Source organism: Trachemys scripta, chromosome 1, assembly GCF_013100865.1.
Source record: "Trachemys scripta elegans isolate TJP31775 chromosome 1, CAS_Tse_1.0, whole genome shotgun sequence".
Classification (NCBI taxonomy): Eukaryota; Metazoa; Chordata; order Testudines; family Emydidae; genus Trachemys; species Trachemys scripta.
In genome coordinates this window covers 208,573,222-208,597,346 of record NC_048298.1, presented here as the reverse complement: position 1 = coordinate 208,597,346, position 24,125 = coordinate 208,573,222, and the positions used below count along the sequence as shown (strand labels likewise).

The window sequence follows — 24,125 nt, the reverse complement described above, 5'->3', positions numbered from 1 at the left end:
GTATTGCAAGAAGTCTACATGCTTAATCAGATGGCGGTAAAAGACCAACCTAACAATCCCTTGAGTGTCGCTCATGAGTTGACTACTGCTGCTTGGATTACGCATGCAGATAGCAACCATTGCATAAAAGAAACAACACTGATTACAATTGGAGAAATGACATTTGACATCATGAATAACAATGCCATCTACCTACCATGGGGACACCAGAAGGTGTTGGGAATTCAATGAATCATTTCTTTAGAAATTGCTTTTACACCATCTTTTGCTGCCTACACACATCCATGGTCCATTTACTTGTGTAGTATCTGTACTGCTATGCTCCCATTCCAGGAGTTATTTTTTGGGTTAGTGGTTTTTATTTTTTATTTAATTTTAATCTTTTGGCAACTTTTGTTATGCCTAGGTACCTCGAAATAATGATTTATTTGGTATGTCTCTCTTCAGAAAAACAGCAATTAAAATTAAAGGAATTTTATTTTTAATTGGTAAATATTACCCCATCCTTTTGTTTATTTCACTGGCTTTCTTTTCATGTCAGAATCCATTTAAAATTGCCCTTCAGGTTTTCAGCTCTCCATGGACTCCACCTTACCAATTTGTCATCCTGTTCTCTTACTCTGCTGCCTGCTCATCCCTTCTCTTTATCCCATTTCTACTGGGAAGGGACATTCTCACTTTTTCTGTCCCATCTTTCTGAAGCTCTCTCCGTGTTTGACGCAAGGCCTGTCCCATGGTTGCACTGGTTTTCCAGCACTCTTTCCTCATTCAGATCCCTCCTTATGGCCCTCTTTTCTCATAATTCTGACAAGAAGTGAGTCAACTAGTGCAGTTTTCTTTTAAAGCAAAATTATTTTTGTGGTTCTATTTTCCAGCTCTCCCATGACCCTGGGCAAGTCACCTCCCCTCCTTGTACCTCTGTGTCCCCCACAACCTTGAGTGTATGCTGTCTGTGTAGATTGTGAGCACATCATAGCAAGGACTGTCTCTTAATATGCATTTGTACACCCAGCACAATGGGGCCGTAATCTCAAATGGGACCTTTAGGCACTATGGTAATACAAATAGTGATAACTGTGTGTATTTTTAACGGTGGGGGAAAGAATTAACCGTGCTTTGTATAAGCTTTAGCTGTGCATTATTTTGTTACTGTGTCATCTTTCTTCCCCTTTCTCCCCTTGTCCCCATGCCACTGTTTTGTTGCCAGTTTTTTGAGTCACGTCATCTAGTCTGTAAGCTCTTTGGAGCAGGGACCATGTTGCATGAGGTGCCTAGCAAACTTTTGAGTTGTATAAAATGGTAATCCTAATAACTGGTTATCCTTGTTAAACCATTTTCTAATGTTTTGTATGAATGATGCAGCATTTTGGGGAGTTATTAAGATGTATCCAACATGCTCTGATTTATTGTCATTAGCACTGACCTGGTTCCCAACTTGTCAGTTTTACAAGTTATGAAAGGTCTTGTAGTTGATAGTGGACTGCACCTTGAGGGCCACCACTTAATTGCATAAGGAACTTGATGACTTCTTGACCTAACAAAACCTTTTTCCAGGATCCATGTCGTAATGGAATTGGGAAGATAGAGTTATGACTGACCTCCTTTCAGTGGTTTGGACACATACTGGAGTTTTGTACTGGCAACATTATTAACAGTATTAATGTTGTTAACATAAGAAAAATGGAAGGGCTGTCTGCAATAGGGCAGTAAATAGGCAAGAGCGTCTCATACCTTTGAAGATGATACTGTCTGCCAACCAGGAGAAGTGAAACATCTAAAATAGCTGGAGGGGAGAGTCTCTAAGAAGTTAAAGTAGAATGGGAAGAGGAGGGAGGGAAATAAAAATAGAAAGCAGAGTGAGACTTATCTGAATTTCTGTTGTAAATTGTTCTTGGGATCTGGGGAGTGGGCAAGGTGTGTGTGGATGGATGAATGGTTACTGTGCATGGTATTGGAAGAGACAAAGTTTAATTGAAAGTAAAAAAAATTATTATATAAGTGCTAAAATATCACTTTTAATTAAGTACCTCTGAAATTGTACATGAAAAATATTATTGAAATTTAAATAGCAGTCATACATAAATGTGAAGTATCAAACTACTGTACATGTGCTCTTTTCACAATTAAATATTTTATGAGTTTTATAGTAATGTATATTGTAGTTAACATGTGGAAAGACACACAAAATAAGCATAGCAAGTAGGAAAATATTGTGACTATTGTCATGGTGTATGGAGAATTCTTTTTGGATGGAGCTTGAGTAGATGGCTATGTTGTTGTTGGTGGGGGTTTTTTACCCTCCCCATCTGGTGCCTGATTTTGGCTCTGTGGTTGTTTGCATATATGTAGTACCTCATGAGTATTGCAGGAAGAAGGGATATAGCCTGCAGCATCGAGAAAAGTGAAGATGAAAAGGAAATTGTAAAATACAGATCTCTCTTAAAAAGCCTTAATATCAGTTAAATGTTGGTCAGCTTTGAAGACATTTGTAGAGATATCCCATTTGAGAAAAGACTTGAAAGTTGATTCTTCTGTATCATTGGACAGAATGTAACTTAGCGCTTCTTTCTGCTGTTTATGTTCCAGAGAAAAGAAATTGACTAGTTTAGCTGGTAATCCTTTACCCTAAGGAAATGGAATCTGAAATATTTCAACTGATTTAAAGAGTTTGAGAATAGTGTGTTCAGCACTGCAAAGAACCAAAATGTGCATGTGTTTGTTTAGAAGAAAAATAGAGAATCTTGTTACAGCTGTGAATGTTTTTCCAACCCTTAGCAAGGTTTTCTGACACACTTCTGTACTTTTTTAATTTTTTTAAATGATAATATGGAATTTCAAAGCAGGATTGCGGCATTATGAAATTTAATTTATTGTTTTCGAGTTCAGTTTTTTATTTTAGTGCTGTCCTTTATACTTCAAATACTGTTATCACACAGTTTCATTCCAGACCTAGTTATTCGTAAGGGTTATATTTTTTTTATGAATTAGGGAATATAGAGACTAGTATTTCAAAACATTTTACAGACTGGGTGTTCTTTTTGTTTCTCTGATTGCTAGAACAAACTTAAAATTAGTCTGTTATAGGCAGAAGGTCCCAAGTTTGTTCATGTGGCAAATAAAAGGAATGAAGCTGAGTGTAGCAGTGTGAGAGCAGTATACTACTGGTGGCCTTGCTAGCTGAATGTCCAGGTATACTAATGTTCCTCCGAGTCATATAACCTAAAATAATGAGGAAGGAGGGATTTTGAGAAGAGGATGCGTGAAGCTATATAACATTTATGAGGCTCTTAATGGTCCTCGTTAGCTTCACTGAACTCTAGAGTTGAATTGGAGAAGTGTGTTGCTTTAGTTTTGAAGGGTGCTGACTAGACCACTTTTGGAGCACATGTAATGTTTACTAAAGAAGCCTGTGACCTTTTCTTTGTGTTTGGGGGGAAAGCTTCATCATACGACCATCTCAGTAGAAGAGTTCAAATTGAATTAAATATGAGGTAAAATGAGCTTAGCGTCTTGCTGTTGCCATTCAGTCCAGTATCAGAGACTGCTAATTCACAAAATTCAATACATAAAAAAGCACTGCCTAAAGTACATCTAACTTTATTTGTGCCTCCTTTTTAAAAAGAGAGTGGGAGAAGTTTCTATCTTTAACTGAATAATATTAGGCCCAAGATAAAATTTGTTAATTGGTTTTAAATCAGACCATCTGCCAATAACTGATCTGGGTACTCTCCGATGTTATTAAACATGCAGCATCCATTAAGAGGGCTAGTCCTTAAATTAAGTGCACACGAGTTCCTTGTTCTTATGGTGATTGCGCTCAAAAGTTATTTCTGGCATACTAACTGGATTATCACTCAATTTGTTTGACATGACTTATTCTTATAAATTCTCCAGAACTTTAGAGTTGCCTTTGAATACTAGAGCATTAGCCCTGCCGACTTTAGTGCTGTTGAACAGCACACACAAAGCATCATGTTCAGTGAGGGTGCTATTACAATATTGTAGGGGGAAAAACAACCCAGAGTGACCAGAGAGATTGAAGTGTTCTCCGAGTGGTTTTTGAATGTTATGATTCCTGATGTCATATTTGTATCTGTTTATTCTTTTGCGTAGAGACTGCCGCTTTGGCCAATACATGGCAGAGGGGCATTGCTGGCACATGATGGCATATATCACATTGGTAGATGTGCAGGTGAACGAGCCCCTGATGGCGTGGCTGATGTGGTTAGGTCCTATGATGGTGTCCCTTGAATAGATATGTGGACAGAGTTGGCATCGGGCTTTGTTGCAAGGATAGGTTTCTGGGTTAGTGTTTTTGCTGTGTGGTGTGTAGTTGCTGGTGAGTATTTGCTTCAGGTTGGGGGGTGTCTGTAAGTGAGGACTGGCCTGTCTCCCAAGATCTGTGAGAGTGAGGGATCATCCTTCAGGATAGGTTGTAGATCCTTGATGATGCTCTGGAGAGGTTTTAGTTGGGGGCTGTAGGTGACTGCTAGTGGTATTCTGTTACTTTCTTTGTTGGGCCTGTCTTGTAGTAGGTGACTTCTCGGTACCCTTCTGGCTCTGTCAATCTGTTTCTTCACTTCACAGGTGTGTATTGCAGTTTTAAGAACATTGGATAGAGATTCTGTAGGTGTTTGTCTCTGTCTGAGGCGTTGGAGCAAAGGCGGTTGTATCTTAGAGCTTGGCTGTAGACAATGGATCATGTGATGTGGTCTGGATGAAAGCTGGAGGCATGTAGGTAAGAATAGTGGTCAGTAGGTATTCGGTATAGGGTCATGTTTATGTGACCATCGCTTATTAGCACTGTAGTGTCTAGGAAGTGGACCTCTTGTGTGGACTGGTCCAGGCTGAGGTTGATGGTAGGGTGGACATTGGCCAAACCAATGTCTCTATGCAAAAGAATAAATGGACACAAATCTGACATCAGGAATCATAACATTCAAAAACCACCCGGAGAACACTTTAATCTCTCTGGTCACTCAATAACAGACCTAAAAGTGGCAATTCTTCAACAAAAAAAACTTCAGAAACAGACTCCAACGTGAAGCAGCTGAACTGGAATTAATTTGCAAACTGGATACCATCAGAATAGGCCTGAATAAAGACTGGGAGTGGTTGGGTCATTACAAAACCTAAATTTAATTTCCCCAATACTAATTTCTCCCTACTGTTACTCACACCTTCTTGTTAACTGTTTTTAACGGGCCACTCTCTTACCATTTCAAAAGTTACTTTTCCTCCCTTGGTATCCTGCTGTTAATTGATTTATCTTATTAGACTAACCTCACACTTGGTAAAACCACCCCCATCCTTTCATGTATTAATAGCTGCTCCTGTATTTTTCACTTCATGCATCTGATGAAGTAGGTTCTAGCCCACAAAAGCTTATGCCCAAATAAATTTGTTAGTCTCTAAGGTGCCACAAGGACTCCTCGTTTTTTACTGAGGTGTGAGATTCTATTTACTTTCTGGCTGAACATCTAATAATACTCATCATTGTTTACTTCTTTTCAGAACTTTGCCATTTATGTATATGCCTATCCTGAACCGAGTTCACTTCATAGATCTAATTTATGTTGGAGATGTACATTAAGATTATTTTGTTCTCGAATATGCCTGATATTTTTCTTTGACTAAGGTTATGTGCATTGTTTCAGTGAAACATCAGCAATAGTTTTTACCTTATTTTCAACATCAATATGTTGTGTGTATAGTAAATATAACTTCATTACAAACAAATCTGACTGAAAACTTCTTTGTTTAGCTCTTCTGGTCATTCAAGAGATGAGATAGTAGTGGAAACTTGTGTATTTCACTGTTATATTTGAATGCAGTCAGTCATTTTTCTTGCACGTTAAAGGTGAGATTTTTTTAAAATCTCTGTGTTGACTTAATTCTGCTCTCACTAAAGTCAGTTGGAGTTTTACTACCTTAACAATTCTGAAAACATTGATTTGTGCTGAACTCCTGCACAAATGAGATTGGATGGTCCAGTGGTTAGGATGCTAACCCAGGACTCTGAGATCTAGTTTCAGTTCCCCGCTCTGCCACAGACTTGCTCTGTGACCCTTGGTCAAGTCACTTAGCCCTGGTCTACACTCAGAATTTAGATCAACATACTTCCATTAGGCTAGCTACCACAGTTTGGGGAGATGGATTAGCTATAGTGACAGAAAAACCCCTTCCATCACTGTAGGTAACATCTAACCCATGGTGCTACAGCGGAATAACTACAGTGCTGTAGCTGTGTTGCTGTAGTGCCTATAGTGTAGATATGACCTTAGCCTTTTTGTGTCTTAGTTCCCCTTCTGTAAAATGGGAATAATAGCACTTCCTTATCTTGCACTTCCCTACCTTACACAGGTGATAACTCTTAAAGATAGATATCCTAATAAATAGAAAATCACATGATTGGACAGTATTTGGTCCTGCCATGCGGGCAGGGGACTGGACTCGATGACCTCTCGAGGTCCCTTCCAGTCCTAGAATCTATGAATCTATGATGCAGGGTAACAAATAAATGGGAAAATGGCATTGTCCTACAAATCTTTGGATTACAATGATTTTCCCTTCTAGTCCCCAGTAGTGGGTGAGTGTGGAGTAAGCAAGATGTATGATGGCATAAGAGGGTGGGGAGGAGAGAGACAGGGATCCTCCTGGAGCATGCTGAGCAGCATGGAGTGGAACTCAGTCTCTACTTTACCCTTGGTAGCATGGCATGTCCAGTAGGGGTGATGCCAATGATTTACTGCCACGGGCTACGCGGAGCTGAATGATCTTTGCGGATATCTTTGCAGAGCAGAATGATGGAGTGATAGGGAAGTTAAAAATTTGGAGTCAGATAATCTCTTTCTTGGTGAGGAGGTGGAAGCAGGCAGGCTTTGGGGGAGGAAATCTTCAATAGTCCTCTTGGGGGATTCTCCCCTCACTTTGTTCCATTTTGGGAGTGGTTGCCCACCCCTACCTCATGAGAAAGGTCGCAGAGACTGGCCCCACACATTATTAATCCCAGGAGATTTGCAGGCACCCAAGGCCCTCCATCTGGAGGCTCCATGCATCCTCACTGTCTAGTCCAGAAGTCACCAAACTGTGGGGCGCATCCCCCTAGGGGGACACAGAGGAACATTCAGGGGGAGTGGTGGGGCCCAGTCCAGCCCCCACAGGGCGTGGGAAGGGAGTGCCACCCAGCCCTGCTCCACTCCTGGCCCTTGCCGCAGCCCTGGCTCCACCTCCAGACTCGCTCCCTGTCCTGGGCTCTGCTCCTAGTCCCGCTCCCAGCCCCAGCTGTAACCCCAGCCGTGGATGCCTTACCCGGAGCCGCGTCCCCACTCCAGGCCCCGGCTCTGGGGGAGGGCCAGGCGTGGACACAGGTAAGAGGGGGCGAGATCCTAAAAAGCTTGAGGACCACTGGTCTAGTCTCTGGTGACCACTCCCTGGCAGCACAGTTCCAATGGAATCCCTCTGCTAGGGAACAGCATGTCACCTGAAGACTTATTGATCTGAGGGGCTAGAATGGAAGCAGTGCTCACCTTGCCTGCCCAGTGTCCATCTCTTTTCTGCAAAGAGGTCTGGTGGAAGGAAGGGAATTGTTGCAGAAGTGATTGAACAAACCCCTTTAGGTTCCCCACCACCACTTGGCATCTAGGGGGGAACAATCTGGGCCTCTTTACTGATATCAATCAGAGAATGATAGAATTTTGCATGGAGGGTGAGGGTGCAGAGCATGACTTGGAATGTGGCAGCTCCCCCAACTCTGATCCTGGCTATGGTTGCCAGGTGTCCAGTTTGATAAGAGTGTCTTATGAAGGTATTAAACTTGGCAAAATCATGGTTAGATGATAAGGTTAGTTTTCTTACTTGTACAACCCATACTACAGATGGGTCTCTCTTTAAAAGAAGAAAGCAATTAGTTTTGTAGTGTATTCTCCCATTTGTGGCTCAATGGTTGTTATTAAAATATAAAAAGCAGTTCTGAAATTGTCCCAACATCTGCCCACAAACTAATCTTTATGTACTTATGACTTCAAAATGAGATGTCACTCACAGTAGATTGTACAGTTCTACATATATGGTAATCCTTCTCCTTTTTGGTATGCTTTGATCAGCATTGAAATAGTTAGCAAATTGTCATGATTAAGGTTTAGTTAACATGGTGTGGAGGTGAATGAGGTAGTTAGCAATTCTTAGAGCTGTTGTTTCAAGTACACATCACAGATTCGGTTTCCACTTGGTTCACATTTGAAAGTTTATCTTTGCAATCTTAATGGCTAAAGAACTTATTTTTTATGAAACCTTAGATTCTGGTAGCTTCCAAGAAAAAAGCTGACGGCACCAGTCATCCTAATACAGCAGTTGAGCAGATAATGTTGCAGTGGTGTTTCTAGTATAAGGAATATCTATGAGGTATTGCTAAAGCCATGGATATTTACAAAGATAAAGCTTCAAATTGCAACTTCTGCATAGGTGCCAGAATCATTCAGTCTTATTGTTCTATCTCAGTTAACTTCTCTCCTTTACCGCCCCCCCCCACTCCAGAAAAAAAACACCACACCACACTTTTCTGTCCAGAGACGTATTCCTCGTGGCATGTATTAATTTATATCTCAAATAATTGATAGATTTTCCTTTTAGAGAGATATGCAAATTGTTTTGGATGGTAATAGTTTATGAAATACTTTACAAATTCTTTCCCATGATGTCTTTTTCTTAGGGTATGTACATTAAATCAACATATGATGGTCTCCATGTAATTACTGGAACAACAGAAAATGTAAGTATTGTTAATACTGTACGTTCAGGCCTGGAAGCTTTTTTGACCTTACATTTGGTTAATGCCTTCCCTTCGCTACAGACTATATTTTGCTTGAAAAACTCTGCTAGTTGGCTGTGAGGGATCAATGGCAAGTTGGAGGGCAAAAATGAGATTGCTTTTGTTTATTAATCCAGGACAGTCGGCTTTACTTCATTCTTGCAAGGTATTTAAAATGCTTCCCTGGATCAAATTAGGAGATAGCTGACTTGCTGGGGTTTTCTTGGACTATGTGTAAAAGATAAATGTTTTTAATATGTACTGACTGATATGCTGGAGTTTGCTGTGGCACAAGAAAAAAATAGTTTTTATATCTATCCAATTTCATTTGATTTTGTAATGGAAGTAAAAGCATGGAAATAAGGGCATCCTTTGAAGTTGACGTTAAAAAATGTTGTTGTACACTTCTGCATAGACTTCTGAGTAACATTTGCGGTAGGGAAGTTTAGTTGTAGCCGTATTGATTCCAGGATATTAGAGAGACAAGGTGGGTGAGGTAATATCTTTTATTGGACCAACTTCTGTTGGTGAGAGAGACAAGCTTAGGAGACACACAGATCTCGAAGCAGAGCTCTGTGTGGTTCAAAAGCTGGTCTTGCTCTCCAACAGAAGTTGGTCCTATAAAAGATATTACCTCACCCACCTTGTCTCTCTATATAGTAGGGATCACTTAGATGTGAGCTTACCCATTGAAGGACAGCAAAGGGAACTCTAAGCAAAACACAACTGCATACTTTTCAGCTGCCTTATAGTTTGCTTTCCCCTTCTCCTCCACCCCCTTTGTACAGAATTGGATGCCCATTAGGGAGTTGGCAAGCTGATGGGTTTTTTAGGGCTTTAATCCATAACAATAGATACAGAGCGGGCCTCTAACACAAGACTGTGCAGCTTTCAGGACAGTTTAGTCAATTTCTCTTGAAAACTTTGATGACCTCGTGCTCAAACAAATTTACAAAGAAATACTTGTTCTACTCTGCTACTATATCATTTCCTGACAAACATAAAGCGTCTCAAATACTGAATATTTTTACATCAGATTTTTGCACTGGAACTCTGGAAATATCTCATGCCAGATAGAATAGGAATGAGTGTGGGGAAGGGGCAGGTCCTCCATAGGACCTGCAGCATGCAAGCTTTCCTTGGACCTTTGACCGTTTCTTCTTTCTCTTGCTGCAGACAATGTTGTTGGGCTGTATTCTATAATATGTCTGTGGTAGGATCTCTGTGAACCACCCTTCCTGGAAGTAGGAGCAACATAAGCCATTAAGGAACTTGAAGACTCAGTCAGGGTTCTTACAAATCAAACCCACAGCTCTCAGCATCACAGGTGGAATAAACTACAGTTCTGTGTTGGTGCAGGAGGGTTGTGACATTTCTGGGAGACATAAGCAAAAATGAGAGAAGAGTTTTGAAATTTGAATTTCTCTTAAACTTAAACTAAGATATGCAACCTACTCAGTCTACAAATTACTGGGTTGTTTTATTTCACAAAGGTGAAGATAATGAATTCCCTAAGAATCTTGAGATTTCATTCCTACTTTCCTCCTTGATGCATCGATATAATTGTATAGTAGCAGAGTCCTGTCAGGAGGAAGCAAACACAATGTTTTTTTAAATTTGGTCTTGATCAGTTTCATGCACTGAAGCTCTGGAGGTGTTAAGAAAGCTTCAGCCTACCAGTTGGATATGGACATTCTACTGCTAATGGCTAATAAAGTTTTAATGAAGAGTAAGCTGTTAGCATCTTTCAAACATATGGTTGTTAGGACCATGCATAATATGGAAAGACAGGCATCATACTGGTGTACAAGAGGAAGCATCTACAGATTCTGGAAGGATTGGTGTCTATCATTATTTGGAAGATGTTACTGACCATTTTTCCATTGATAGTTTTCAATCTGGGATGCTACTGGATTTCTAAATGGCAGTGGCAGTCAAAAAATCTCTTTATATCTACATATGCCCAAATGTTTTTGATCTTTTTTTCTGAAATGGAGCATTTCATAGCTATTGTAACCTCTAGTTAGGATTTATGCAATACTCTTTCCATGAAGCTACCCTAGAAGACCACTGAGAAGCTGTTTTCTGTGCAAAATACAGCTACCTATATACTTAGTATTGCAAAGCATGCGGTGCATATTACATTTGTTATCCTTAACCCTGCAATCACCTGCTAGATGTGATTCAAGGCTTTGATGTCCATCTATACAGCCCTCTGTGATTTGGATCTTGGCAACATTAAAAGCCATTTCTCTCCCAATATACCATTTTAGCAGTTAAAATTAGTTGGGCATTTCTTCTATAAATCTTTAGATTAGCACTCAGAGAGAATGGAGTCACATTCTCCATGGAGGGTCTCTTGGCTCTGTACTGTGTTTTCTCTGGTGCTCCTGCAGAGCTAGAATGTGTTAACCTCATGGTTCAAGGCTTATCTCTTTACTCAGACTTTAGCTTGAGAGTAATGATTATGTTGGATACATTGAGGCACGGTGATGGGTCAGGCATGAGTATATCGCATGGGGAGGTGAGGAGGGAGTTTGTATATGGTGCAAAGAGACTGTCTGGTGAGTACATTTTTACAATTCATAATATAAATATATAAGAAAAATGAGAGACTTGATTCATTAGTTGAAAGAAAACCTGAACTGATCATTGTTTGCAAAATTAAATGTTTAATTCTCTGATGAGTATCCTGGTAAGAGATTCAAAAGGAAATATTTTCAAACTGGTGTCATGTTGTGACATGTATCAGTCCAAACACTAGTGCTTCAAGAGTGGGATCTTTGCTTTTTTTATTCTAATAATCACCATATGAAGTTCTTAGAAAGTAGTTATTTATAAAGTCCCCCCTCTGCTTTCACTAAACTAAACTGTAAACGGAAATATTCATCAGTGCAGGTGTCTGTATTAATTCCTACTTGAAAAATCAGCCAATCACAAAATCAACAACCCTCTAATAAGAGGAATGCAATTATCTCTAGTACTGAGAGACTTCAGTGAGTGTCCAGAACTTCAGTTTTACATATTATATGCAAAATGGCACCTTCACTTGCACAACACTATATGGGTTAGTCTGTGATTCAATGAATGGCCCTCTTCCCTAACACCGCTTCTTGAAACACACATATTTTTCTTGGACATCTCCTGTCCAAATGCTGACTCAGCTTATTATGATGAAATCTGCATGATCACAGCAGAAGGGGACAATGTGACTGCAAGAGGCAAACATTTTGACAGACAAAATGGTTCAGTTATATTGTTATGATTAAACTGAATTCTGGACTTTGGGAATATTACATTTAGATCATTTCTCTTTTAGTAAAGCCACAAAATGATAAAAGTGAATGTGTCTAATTCTAGTTGCTCAATACAAAAATGTAGCAACTTTCTGGAGTTCCTGGGGGATAGATCCTGACACTTTCATACTGTGGCTCTTTGATTCTTCTTTTAATAGCAGGAGAAGTTCTGTATCTGTGCAGAGCCCAGTTGAAGTTGGTGGGGCTCTATCTACAGGCAGCTGCAGACAGGGCGGGAAAAGTCGAAGAAGTTTTGCTTTATAGAAAGCTTAGTGTAATTGTTTTGCACCAAGAGTAATTAGTCTATTGCAAATGTTAAAGAGACAAGGTTGGTGAGGTAGTATCTTTTATCTGACCAACTTCTGTTGGTGAAAGACATACTTTGGGGCTCCACAGAGCTCTTCTAAGACAACACCGTAAATATTAAAGGTATAAATATGAGAAATAGAAAAGTTTTTTAAATGAGGCTGTTATTTAGAGAAGCAAAACTACCACTACTAATTCATCTTTGAAGGTATGGATTTTTACAGTATCCCTCTTCTAGTTACATCTCTAGCAACTAATAATAGTTCAGAAATATAAATTTACAGTTTGTCTGTCTTATCTACATGGCCTGGATACTGATTGTATCCGCATGCAAAAAATATTGATTTTTTCTGAAGTTCACTTGAAGTATTTGTTTTAATTAGATGAGAACATGAAAGACATAGTGTTGCAAAGTATATTTACGAAGCTGTTGTCCATTAGAGCTCTGGCACTCTGAGCATTAGCAGAAGGTGGACCTCTAAGATTTACAGATATTAGATGGCTTAAAACGATTGGTCACTTCTTAGTATTAAAAAGGCATCCTTAGAAACTGGCTAACCTTTGATAATATAAACATTGCTACCTTTTTTAACATTTGACTGTCTTGCATACAATTATACAGAATATTGTCTCAAACAACGATGAATGACTTAATTAAAAATATTTTTTTTATTGATTTACTTCATTGGAGAATGTAATTATGAATCTAACCTGACTTACATAGCTTAGCAATCTTACTGCTGAAAGAGAGATGGTGACCAGTAAGAACTGTCTTCTTTATCATCTCTTTTATTTTAAATTCAGTCACCTGCAGATCGGTGCAAGAAAATCCATGCTGGAGATGAAGTGATTCAAGTTAACCACCAAACTGTGGTATGTATAAATATGTTCTGTGTCAATTGGAGATAGAGGTGCACTGGCATATCAGCATGTATACAGAAGAAATCTGTAGAAATGTTTTATATTTTGCTAAACTACTAGTGGGTTTTACATGCAAGTTTGTTTGTTTTTATTCCCTGCCCTCTCCCCCACCTTCCAAGTGCACTTAGTTTGTAACAGAATCACACAATTTCTGGGACAGGAAAATATGTGGTGTTCGTACTTATCCTTTATCATCTGAATAAGGAAGTATTACTTCACACAACACACAGTCAACCTGTGGAACTCTTTGCCGGAGGATGCTGTGAAGGCCAAGACTATAATGGGGTTCAAAAAAGAACTAGATAAGTTCATGGAGGATAGGTCCATCAATGGCTATTAGCCAGGATGGGCAGGGATGGTGTACCTAGTCTCTGTTTGCCAGCAACTGGGAATGGGCGACGGGATGGATCACTTGATGATTACCTGTTCTGTTCATTCCCTCTGGCCAGTGCCAGGTGCCCCACTGTTGGAAGACAGGACACTGAGCTAGATGGATCATTGGTCTGATCCAGTATGGCGATTCTTATGTTCTTATGAATATTATGGAAGATATTGAATTATCTTAGATAGCTGAGGTTCTGGATAGCCTAGGGAATTTTCATTTTGACTAGGCATTATCAAATGACACCGTTCTGTTCTGTGTGATAGAAGTTTTGGATAGGAGAGATTCAGGTAATTTGAATGGTACTACAGTTGCAGGCTAAAGATTGACATTACATGCTAGGAACTGGAAAGCTTCTTTAATTTAAAATTTAATAGAATGCACCCAGCCTATGTTTGTGTGCCAGAAAAAAAAAAAGGGTGCATATATAGTTACTATTCTGACTTAATCTAACCATTGTTGATACACATAATTTAAATTTTTCAAAATTGGAAAATTAGGAGTAAAATAACCATTAGGTATATCTAATAATTCCCTATTATCACTACCAAAATTGAAGTGCTGTACATTAGTTTCTGCTGATCTTATTTAGGACTATTAAACTACTACAATCTAAAGAAAAATCTCTTAGAAAAATAGGTTTTATGATAAACATCTTCTTGTATCTTGTAACATAAATGAAATATAATTGTAATTTAAAAAGGTACACTTTGTTTTCCCATGTATAGGCTATCTGTCTTTCATTAAGAATAGTGAAAATAATATATTTTAATGAAAAAGTATTTGTGCAAACAATTTAACTGACCAAAAAAGTTTCTAAAATGTTGTTAGTACAGCAATGGTTTGTTAAAAATATGTTTCTGAATTCCTAGTAGGGTTCCATTTATGGCTTTGGGAACTGATGAAATTGTACAGTACGTCAGCTCCTCTGCGCAACTCATTATAGTATTTCATTATGCCCTCCAGCTAAATTTGATATAAAATATACTGTGCATGTTTGAAAGTTAACTGATGAGGTGCTACCTTTTGTGCTGGGGAATTTAAATTCATAAACCTAACCAGAACAGGGCAAGGTGGTTTTTTTTTTTTTTTTTGATCTATGGAATAACCATTTCAATTTGTATTATTAATTTCAACTATATAAAATGCTAGAGCAAAGTGCCATTATACATACTGTGACAAAGTTCCTCCTCTACCTTGGTGGGTCCTGCACTTATTGGTGGATTTGTTCACTTCACAGATTCACCCTGTGGGTCAGGAAACAGTCCAGAGACCTTCCCCTCTGGTAGAAGCTATAGTCCAGGTCAATTCCTCCTGTGTTTGATCAGGAGTTGGGAGGTATGGGGGGAATCCGGGCCCGCCCTCTACTCCGGGTTCCAGCCCAGGGCCCTGTGGACTGCAGCTGTTTAGAGTGCCTCCTGGTACAGTTGCACGACAGCTACAACTCCCTGGGCTACTTCCCCATGGCCTCCTCCCAACACCTTCTTTGTCCTCACCACCGGACCTTCCTCCTGATGTCTGATAACGCTTGTACTTCACAGTCCTCCAGCAGTACGCCTACTCACTCTCAGCTTCTTGCACACCTCTTGCTCCCAATTCCCCCCCACCACCACCACACACTCACACTCACTTCCTCTCCTCTGGCTCCCTGGCTCCTCTTGGTTTGACTGGAGTGAGCCCTTTTATAGCATCAGAGGGGCCTTAATTAGAGTCAGGTGCTTAACTGCCTCACCTGACTCTTAGCAGGTTAATTGGAGTCTGGTGGTCTATTAGCCTGGAGCAGCCCCTGCTCTGGTCACTCAGGGAACAGAAAACTACTTATCCAGTGGCCAGTATATCTCCCTTCTGCTACTCTGCTGTTCCCAACTGGTCTGGGTCTATCACAATACACATACATTGTGAGTCCTTTCTTTATTTTTACCAACTACAGGAAGCCAAAAAAACCCTTCAATCTTTAAAAGCTTTTCATATCAAAACTATATTAAAATCAATCAAAAAGTATACAAGTCCTAAGAAACACATCAACAAGCACTCAGTCTCTAGACTGGAATGAATGTTCTTCCTATTAATTTTAAAGGAAGTTGTCACCAAATCGCTTAGTCAGCTCTAAAAATTTCAACCATCTGATTTTCGTGCCATATCTGTACTCCCTTTACTTTGTGGTGAGGGCAGATTTTTACTTGTTAATAATATGACAGAAATCTTGAGATGATCTTTTGGTATCTAAGAATCTTAGTTCATATGATTCAATTTCTGAAAGTTCATTCCCCTCCCCTCCTCCCCCCGCGAGCAATAAACCAGGTACCACAAACACGACTTTTGAGGTGTATAATTCCTTTGCAATTTATATAATAGGAAATTGATGAAGTAAAAATAATTTACGATTTTATTTTGTATGCTATAACATACAGTATAGAGTATATGTATTGCATTAGAATAGTACATTTATTCAAAATCTAGTTTCTGGAATATAAAACACAGACTTTTATTGCCTCTACAATGTGTTCTGAGGCAATTGTCATCTTTGGTGTTGTAGCCAAATGGCTTTTACACATTTTCAGCATTCCAAAATAAGTACCATATATACTCGTTCATAAGCCGAATTTTTTTAGTAAAAAAGGAAAGCACCAGAGAAGGGGGTCGGCTTATGAACGGATATAGAGAAGGAGAGGTGGGACACAGCCCCTCCCGCCAACAGAGGGAGCAAGGAGAGGCAGCACAGCAAGAAGGGAAGAGACGGGGCCAGAGTCTCCCCGCTCCTGGGCACGCTGCTCCCCCCCGCAGTCTCCGGGACTGGCAGGCTGCAGCCGTGCCGCTCGGCCCCGCCTCCCAGAGCAGCCTGTGGCCATGCCGCTGGAGCACACTGCGGCCGTGCCACCCGGCCCAGCCCGCTGGGATATGCTGCGGCCGTGCCGCCCGGTCTGGCCCGCTGGAGCAGGCTGTGGCCGCGCTGCCCAGGCTGCCAGAGCAGCTCCAGCCAGGTCAGAGACCTCCTCCCCTGACCCTCCCCAGATAAGGTGGGAAGGGATGGGATGGGGAGAGTGTGGGGGTCCTGGGCTAGGGGTGGGGTCATGTGGGGGGTGATCACAGGGGTTACTCCCCTGACTCCCAGCTTCTTCCTCCCCCCAACAAATTTCCCCACCAGTTGCTGTCCTGGCCTGTCAGGGTAAGCAGCTGGAACGCTGGGACACTTTGTTTACTTAGGTTTACCTCTGTGCCTGCAGACGCTCGAGGTAAACAAACCATGTTGACCCACCAGCGGCTTATCCTGATGGCCCGGGAAGCAAAGTTTGCTGACCCCTGAATTATAGGGTCGGCTTATAAAAATTTTCCATTTTTACTTATCCATCTTGGGGGGGAGGTCAGCTTATAAATGAACCGGCTTATGATCGAGTATATATGGTACTGCTTGTCCCCTGATGACAAATGAGCACTTTTGCTGAATACTGAAATGCAGCTTCTACATTGCCTTTCTTATAAGTAAAACGGGGCCCTCCACTTGACTGGGATTTGTAGACCCACAAGACTTGGAGTGTTGAAAATATGTAAAACCCATTTGGCTACAACACTAAAAGTGACAATTGCTTCAGACAATATTGTGGAGGCAAAAAAAAGACTCTTGTCTCCTACAAACAAGATTTCGAATAAATGAAAATTTTAAAAACATAATATTTTCTCTTTCTGTTTCTCAGAGAGAGAGAGAGAAGATCATGGGTGCAGTGATTATATAGATATGTTTTATTTATTTATTTACTGTGGTCTCGCTGCACCCAGGATTTTTTTCTTTATTTTGAGGATTAGAAACTTACAATATGATAAGCATCTATCATCCTGTCGGTGGTATCCAATACTCCAGTTCACCTCAAAATATATCCTATTTTGTGTCCCCAGCCATGATCAGACCGTTGTGCTAATTACTGAATAGGCTGATATGTGTCATGAAAAACTTGCAGTCTAACTGTGGCGAGCCGTTTTGCTCTGAAAACAGATAAATAGATCAATTATATTTTCAGCTTTTTCCTCATTTGGAGGCTCAGGTATCTGAGGATCCTACACACTGGATTTTCCACTCTTTCTGTTTTTTTAAGCATCTGTTTGTTCTCACTTATTATATTATTAGACAATTGAGACTGGTGGTTCTGTTTTTCAGCTTGCTTCTGTAGATCATCTCTTACCTATCCATTTATCAATCCTGAGTCCTTTTCAAACCCCTCTTTAAGGTTAAAATAAGTATTACCAAGTCATTGGAGATTTACAATAGAACTATAGATAAATATTATTAACCTATAATTGTAATTAATTTGGTACCTTGCATGTGGGAAACCTAAACATAATTTTACTTAAAAGATTCCTTTTAACTTTAGCATAAACTGAAAAATTGAGCAAAATGTTGAATACTTTTTGCTTATGTTTTTAAAAATCAATACTACATTTTCAGTGCTAACTTTCCTGCTTCAATATGAGAATGAATATAAATTAGGGAAAAGAAGATGTTAATTTATAACTCTGCATAATGAACAAGATTTTCAGCTAACTCCTGACACAAAATCAGTATTTTAATCTTGAGAAAGCTTCTTCTTTGCAAATGTCTGCTGATTTTAAAGTAAACAGCATAACAAACTGGCAAAGCAAGATAAATGACTTATTCATGCTTATTTTCATGATACATGTTCCAATTAACGTGTTCTTATGCTGAATGTCAAACCATTCTTTATTGGCATCCTCTGTACAAGTGCTGGTACTTAATGCATATGGTTATTGAATTTGGCACGGGAATCAAAGGGTCTAAAGTGAGTCATGATTCTTTATGCTATATTGCTATGAATCCTACAGAATACAATACAAGCCATTTTTTTCTGGCATAACCACTGGAATTTAAATATTCTTATTAACGTTAAAAATGAAGTTTAAATTAGTTTAGAAAATATGTTAATTTGCAATTCAGAAAAGCTTCCTTGTTTATTGTAGTCTACTGAAATTAAATAGCTACAGAGAGTTCCATCAATGAGATATTTTGCCTTACTATTGCAGGCTTGGATCTCTGAAGTATTCTAAGGTTTAGATGCTCATCTCTCTCACTGAAATTCAGTGGATTTTGGGCTCCTCATTCTCTTAGGTGTCCTTGAAAATTCCAGCATTAATCTCCATAAAATGCCTTATTTTTGTACAAACGTTAAAAAAACCAAACCTAGCAGAATGTTTATAAGGTACCAGTGCTCAAACAACTTCATATTTATTATTCAAGCATGTTCCAAGACAACCCTTCTTACACCCCCTTGATCAGCCAAAAAGTCTTGGGAGAAAGTTTGCTGATGTCTCTCAGGAAACTATTATTGTACACAGTTAACTCTAGAATTTTGGATATGTCTGTTGTAAAACTATATTTTAGGTTTGTAAGGGAGAAACCACAGGAGTATGTACTGACAGCATAGGATAGATGAATAGTTGATGATTTTTAATCAATCTGTGAAGTGGAAGTATTTTCTATAATTTGGAAATGTCTTTGGCATATTATATGCAGTTCTGATAAAAGGTTGAATTGACGTGTAACAGTAGATCTCTATATTTTATGTATTTTTATTAGCTAAAACTCATCAGAAAATATGTGCTAGCATTTCTGACTGTGTCTACCAATGGATGTCAAAAACTAGGGCAAATTTAACTAATTAGTGGACATTAGAGAGGCAGGGTGGATGAGGTAATATCTTTTATTGGACCAACTTCTGTTGGTGAGAGAGACACTAAGGCCTTGGCTACACTGGCGCTGTACAGCGCTGCAACTTTGTGCGCTCGGGGGTGTGAAAACGCGCCCCCCCCCCCCCCCAGCGCAGCACTGTAAAGTGCATGCTCGCTCACAGCGCTGCAAGCTGTTCCCCTCGGAGAGGTGGAGTACATAGAGCGCTGCGAGAGAGCTCGCGACTACACTTGCGATTCACAGCGCTGCCGCGGCAGCACTGTAAATTCTGAAGTGTAGCCAAGGCCTAACTTTCCAGCCACATACAGCTCTTCTTCAGGTCTGGGAAAGGAACTCCCAGCCTCACAGCAAAATGCAAGGTAGAACAGATTGTTTAGCCTAAGTAGTTAACACATATTTTAAGGGATCATTCAAGGTAGAATTGCCTGTTAACACCTCTGCAATCACAGGACAAAAAGAGGGGGTTAGTGGGTAACAAATTGTGGTAATAAGCCATAAATCCAGTGTCTCTGATCAGTCCATGATTTTTGGTGTCTAGCAGAGATTTAAGCATCCAGGCTTGTCTTTTGAAAGTATTGTACAGTTTTTCTTTAAGGATGAGGACTGAAAGGTCAGATATAGACTGATGGTTTTGTGAAAATCATTCACCTACAGGTGATGGAGTGTTTTTGTCTTTCATCGTTTTCCTATGTGAGTTCATTTGAGAGCGCAGAGATTGTCTGGTTTCACCTACATAATTGTTGTTGGGGCATTTAGTGCACTGGATAAGATATTCCACGTTGTTGTGATAGGCACGTGTAGGGTCCATGAATCTTGAAAGATATGTTGTGGGGGATATTGTTCATTGTAGCAGTGAAGATATGTCTTCACTGTTGTTGTAGCAGGGTCTGTTGCGGCTTTGAGTTGGTTTGTCCTGGTCTCTGAGGATCTTTCTTCAGATGTTGAGCATGGACAGGTCGGAGGTTGTTTGAAGGCCAGAAGTGGGGGGTTTAGGAAATATTTCTTTCAGGCTGGGATCCCCACTGAGTATGCACTGTAGTTGTTTGATTGTAGTTGTAGGGTTCCAGTGTGGAATGGTAGGTGACAACTAGGGATTTGCAGTCAGAAGGGGTTTTATTTCTGTATTGAAGCAGATTCTCTTGGGCTATTTGGGGTGGCCTCTTCCATGATGTGATATACTTCTTTAGAGGAGTGTCCTTGTCTGAGGAAGGTGGTTTAAAGTGTGTTAAAGTGTATATCCCGGACTTCCTTCTCAGAGCATATTCTGTGGTATCAGAAGGCCTGGCTGTAGATAACCGATTTCTTGTTGTGTTTGGGGTGGTTACTGGGTCTAGGATGGTAGGTGTGGTGATCTGTTTGTTGGTGTCTATGGGGTTCCATTGTTGAAGCTGATTGTGGTGTCCAGGAAGTTGATGCTGGTGTGGACATGTTCTAGAAATAGTTTGATGGATGGATGATGATTGCTGAAGTTGTGGTGGGAATCTATGAGGGAGTTTAAGTTGTCTGTCCAGAGAATGAAAATATCATTGATGTATATCACTGGTGGACAGTCTTATATAGTGGCTAATCATTCCTATATACTTACTACACACAGTTACCGTTTAAACTTTAACTTGGAGCAAGGTGGTACATAGATAATAATAATAATTAATAATTAATACCTAGCTCTCTCAGAGCATGTTAGCCAATCTAATATGGGAAACTACTTTTGGATCACATTGGCCAAGTCAACAGGCTTTGGGCTGTGAAAGTTGTTTCATGTCTTCACACAGAAAATTGACACATTCTTAATAATATATCCCTCATGGCTTACAAGGTTTAATCAGAGTGTAAACTATCCTATACTTTCATGCACCATAAAACATTTAATCATTTTTGCCTTTGGAGATAGGTATATAGTGAGTTTCTAATACCTGTCCAGCTGTCCCCTCATAAAATTAAAGAGTGTTAGTATTAAGCTAAGTTCAGTGTACATTAAAGTTTCTCTTCCACTTGTTAAAGAGCTATTCTGGGGAGTAATCCCAGTTTTCCTGTAATTTTAACATAGGCTCTTTTTCAAACAGGTTTTCTCAGAAGCTAGCAGTACGATTTGGGCATTGAGAATAAAGCCATCCACTTATCTGAAATTAAGAGATTTTAATAATTTTGTTTTCATTTTGTTGCAGATGGAGCAAATATGATGCATAATTGCTTTAAAAATTCTTGTTATGGCTAAAAATACAGTGCTTTTACCAGAGAAGTGTCAAATTGTGTTAAGAAAATAATAATAATAACCTCACAGATATTTGTATTGCAGTACGTGCTGTGACATGTAATGCACTTTCATTTCCCCAGACCTTCTCAATGCTTAAGAAGTTAAATTTTTTGAAGTTGAGTGAAGTTTAAGTTGTTTGGACCTATACTATAAGCTTCCAAGATCCTACCCAGTAGAACCCAGCATCTATTGTTGTTCCACCCTGATGGATTACGTTTGCATATTCTGTTCTAGTTCATCCATATCTATGTGTTGGATGAGCTAAAAGGACAACATCAGTTGTTTAGTTTGAGTTTCCATTTATTTATTTATTCTCCATTACCAGTTATAGAGTGGTCCTCTGATGTTTTTGTTCGTTTCTCCTCTGGAAAACTTTAGTTTCTTTTACAGTTTTTTAAAGCAGCTGTTGCAGTTCAACTAAACAACTAACAAAATCATCCAAAGCACAGGTCTTTATCTACCCAGACAACTGTTGGGCACAGATTATCCAATAAGTTCTTGGAAAGTATTGGAGACAATTTTTTATTTTAGACGTTGGAGAAAGCTACTAGGGTGTAGAGGCTCTTCTAGATTTGATTTTGACAAATAGGGAGAACTGGTTGAGAATTTGAAAGTGGAAGGCAGTGTGGGTGAAAGTGATCATGAAATGATGAAGTTCATGATTCTAAGGAATGGCAAAGAGGGAAACAGCACAATAAAGATAATGGATTTTAAGAAGGCAGACTTTAGCAAACTCATGGGAGTTGATAGGCAAGATCCCATGGGAAACAATCTATGGGGAAAAACAGTTCAAGAGAGTTGGCAATATTTCAAGGAGACATTATTAAGGGCACAAAACAAGCTATCCCACTGCATAGGAAAGATAGGAAGTATGGCAAGAGACCACCCTGGCTTAACCAAGGGATCTTCAATGATCTGAAACTGAAAAAAAGAGTCCTACAAAAATTGGAAACTAGGTCAGATTACAAAGGATGAATATAAACAAACAGTACAAGCACGTAGAGATAAAATTAGAACGGCCAAGGCACAAAACGAGATTAAACTAGCTAGAGACATAAAGGGTAACAAGAAAACATTCTACTGATGCAGTAGAAGCAAGAAGAAAACCAAGCACTGGGTAAGCCCATTATTCAATGAGGGGTGGGAGGAAACAATAACAGAAAATGTGGAAATGGCAGAAGTGCTAAACGACTTTTAGTTTAATAGCATATGGACATGTAACATGGTGAACACCAGTGAAAATGAGATAAGATTTGAGGTTAAAATAGGGAAAGAACAAGTTAAAAATTACTTAAACAAGGTACATGTCTTCAAGTCAACAGGGCCTGATGAAATACATCCTAGAATACTCAAGAAGCTGACTGAGGAGATATCTGAGCCATTAGTGATTCTAGTTGAAAAATCATGGAAGATGGGAGAGATTCCAGAGGACTGGAAAAAGGCAAATATAGTGCCCATCAATAAAAAGGGGAATAAGGACAACTGGAGGAATTACAGACAAGTCAGGTTAACTTCAGTAACCAGAAACATAATGGAGCAAATAATTAAGCAATCAATTAGCAGACATGGAGAAGATAATAAGGTGATAAGTAACAGTCAGCATGGATTTCTCAAGAACAAATCATGTCAAACCAACCTAACAGATTTCTTTGACAGAAGCAGTAGATGTAGTGTATCTTGACTTTAGTAAGGCTTTTGATACTGTCTCGCATGACCTTCTCATAAACAAACTAGGGAGATACAACCTAAATTGAGCTACTATAAGGTGGGTGCGTAACTACTTGGAAAACCGTTCCCAGAGAGTAGTTATCAGTGCTTCACAGTCAAGCTGGAAGGACATATCAAGTGATGTCCTGCAGAGATTGGTCCTGGGTCCAGTTCTTCAATATCTTCTTCAGTGATTTAGATAATGGCATAGAGAGTACACTTATAAACAGTTTGCGAATGATACCAAACTAGCAGGGGTTACAAGTGCTTTGGAGGATAGGATTAAAATTCAAAATGATCTGGATGAAATTCAATAAGAACAAATGCAAAGTACTCCACTTAGGAAGGAACACATATAAAATGGGAAATGACTGCCTAGGAAGGAGTATTGCTGAAAGAGAACTGGGGGGTCATAGTGGATTACAAGCTAAATATGAGTCAACAGTATAACACTGTTGTGTAAAAAAAAAAAAAAAAAAAAAAAAAGGCAAACATCATACTGGGATGTATTATCATGAGTGTTGTAAGCAAGACACGAGAAGTAATTCTTTCAGTCTACTCCGTGCTGATTAGGCCTCCACTGGACTATTGTGTCCAGTTCTGAGCACCACCTTTCAGGAAGGATGTGGACAAATTGGAGAAAGTCCAGAGAAGAGCAACAAAAATGATTAAAGGTCTAGAAAACATGACCTATGAGGAAAGATTGAATAAATTGGGTTTGTTTAGTCTGGAGAAGAGAAGCCTGAGAGGGGACA

At 39.5% G+C, this 24,125-nt stretch overlaps 1 protein-coding gene across 4 annotated transcripts in view; it reads left to right on the top strand.

Annotated features, from left to right (window-relative positions):
* Positions 1-24,125, top strand: part of CNKSR2 (connector enhancer of kinase suppressor of Ras 2) — a 363,733-nt gene that overhangs the window by 172,529 nt on the left and 167,079 nt on the right. For 3 of the 4 annotated variants that reach the window (XM_034755460.1, XM_034755453.1, XM_034755478.1), the window contains exons 7-8: positions 8,711-8,770; positions 13,216-13,284. The exons of the other annotated variant lie outside the window; for it this stretch is intronic. In XM_034755460.1, coding sequence (XP_034611351.1) covers positions 8,711-8,770; positions 13,216-13,284 — 129 coding nt within the window. The remainder of the gene's footprint in view (positions 1-8,710; positions 8,771-13,215; positions 13,285-24,125) is intronic. 4 annotated transcript variants of the gene reach the window in all.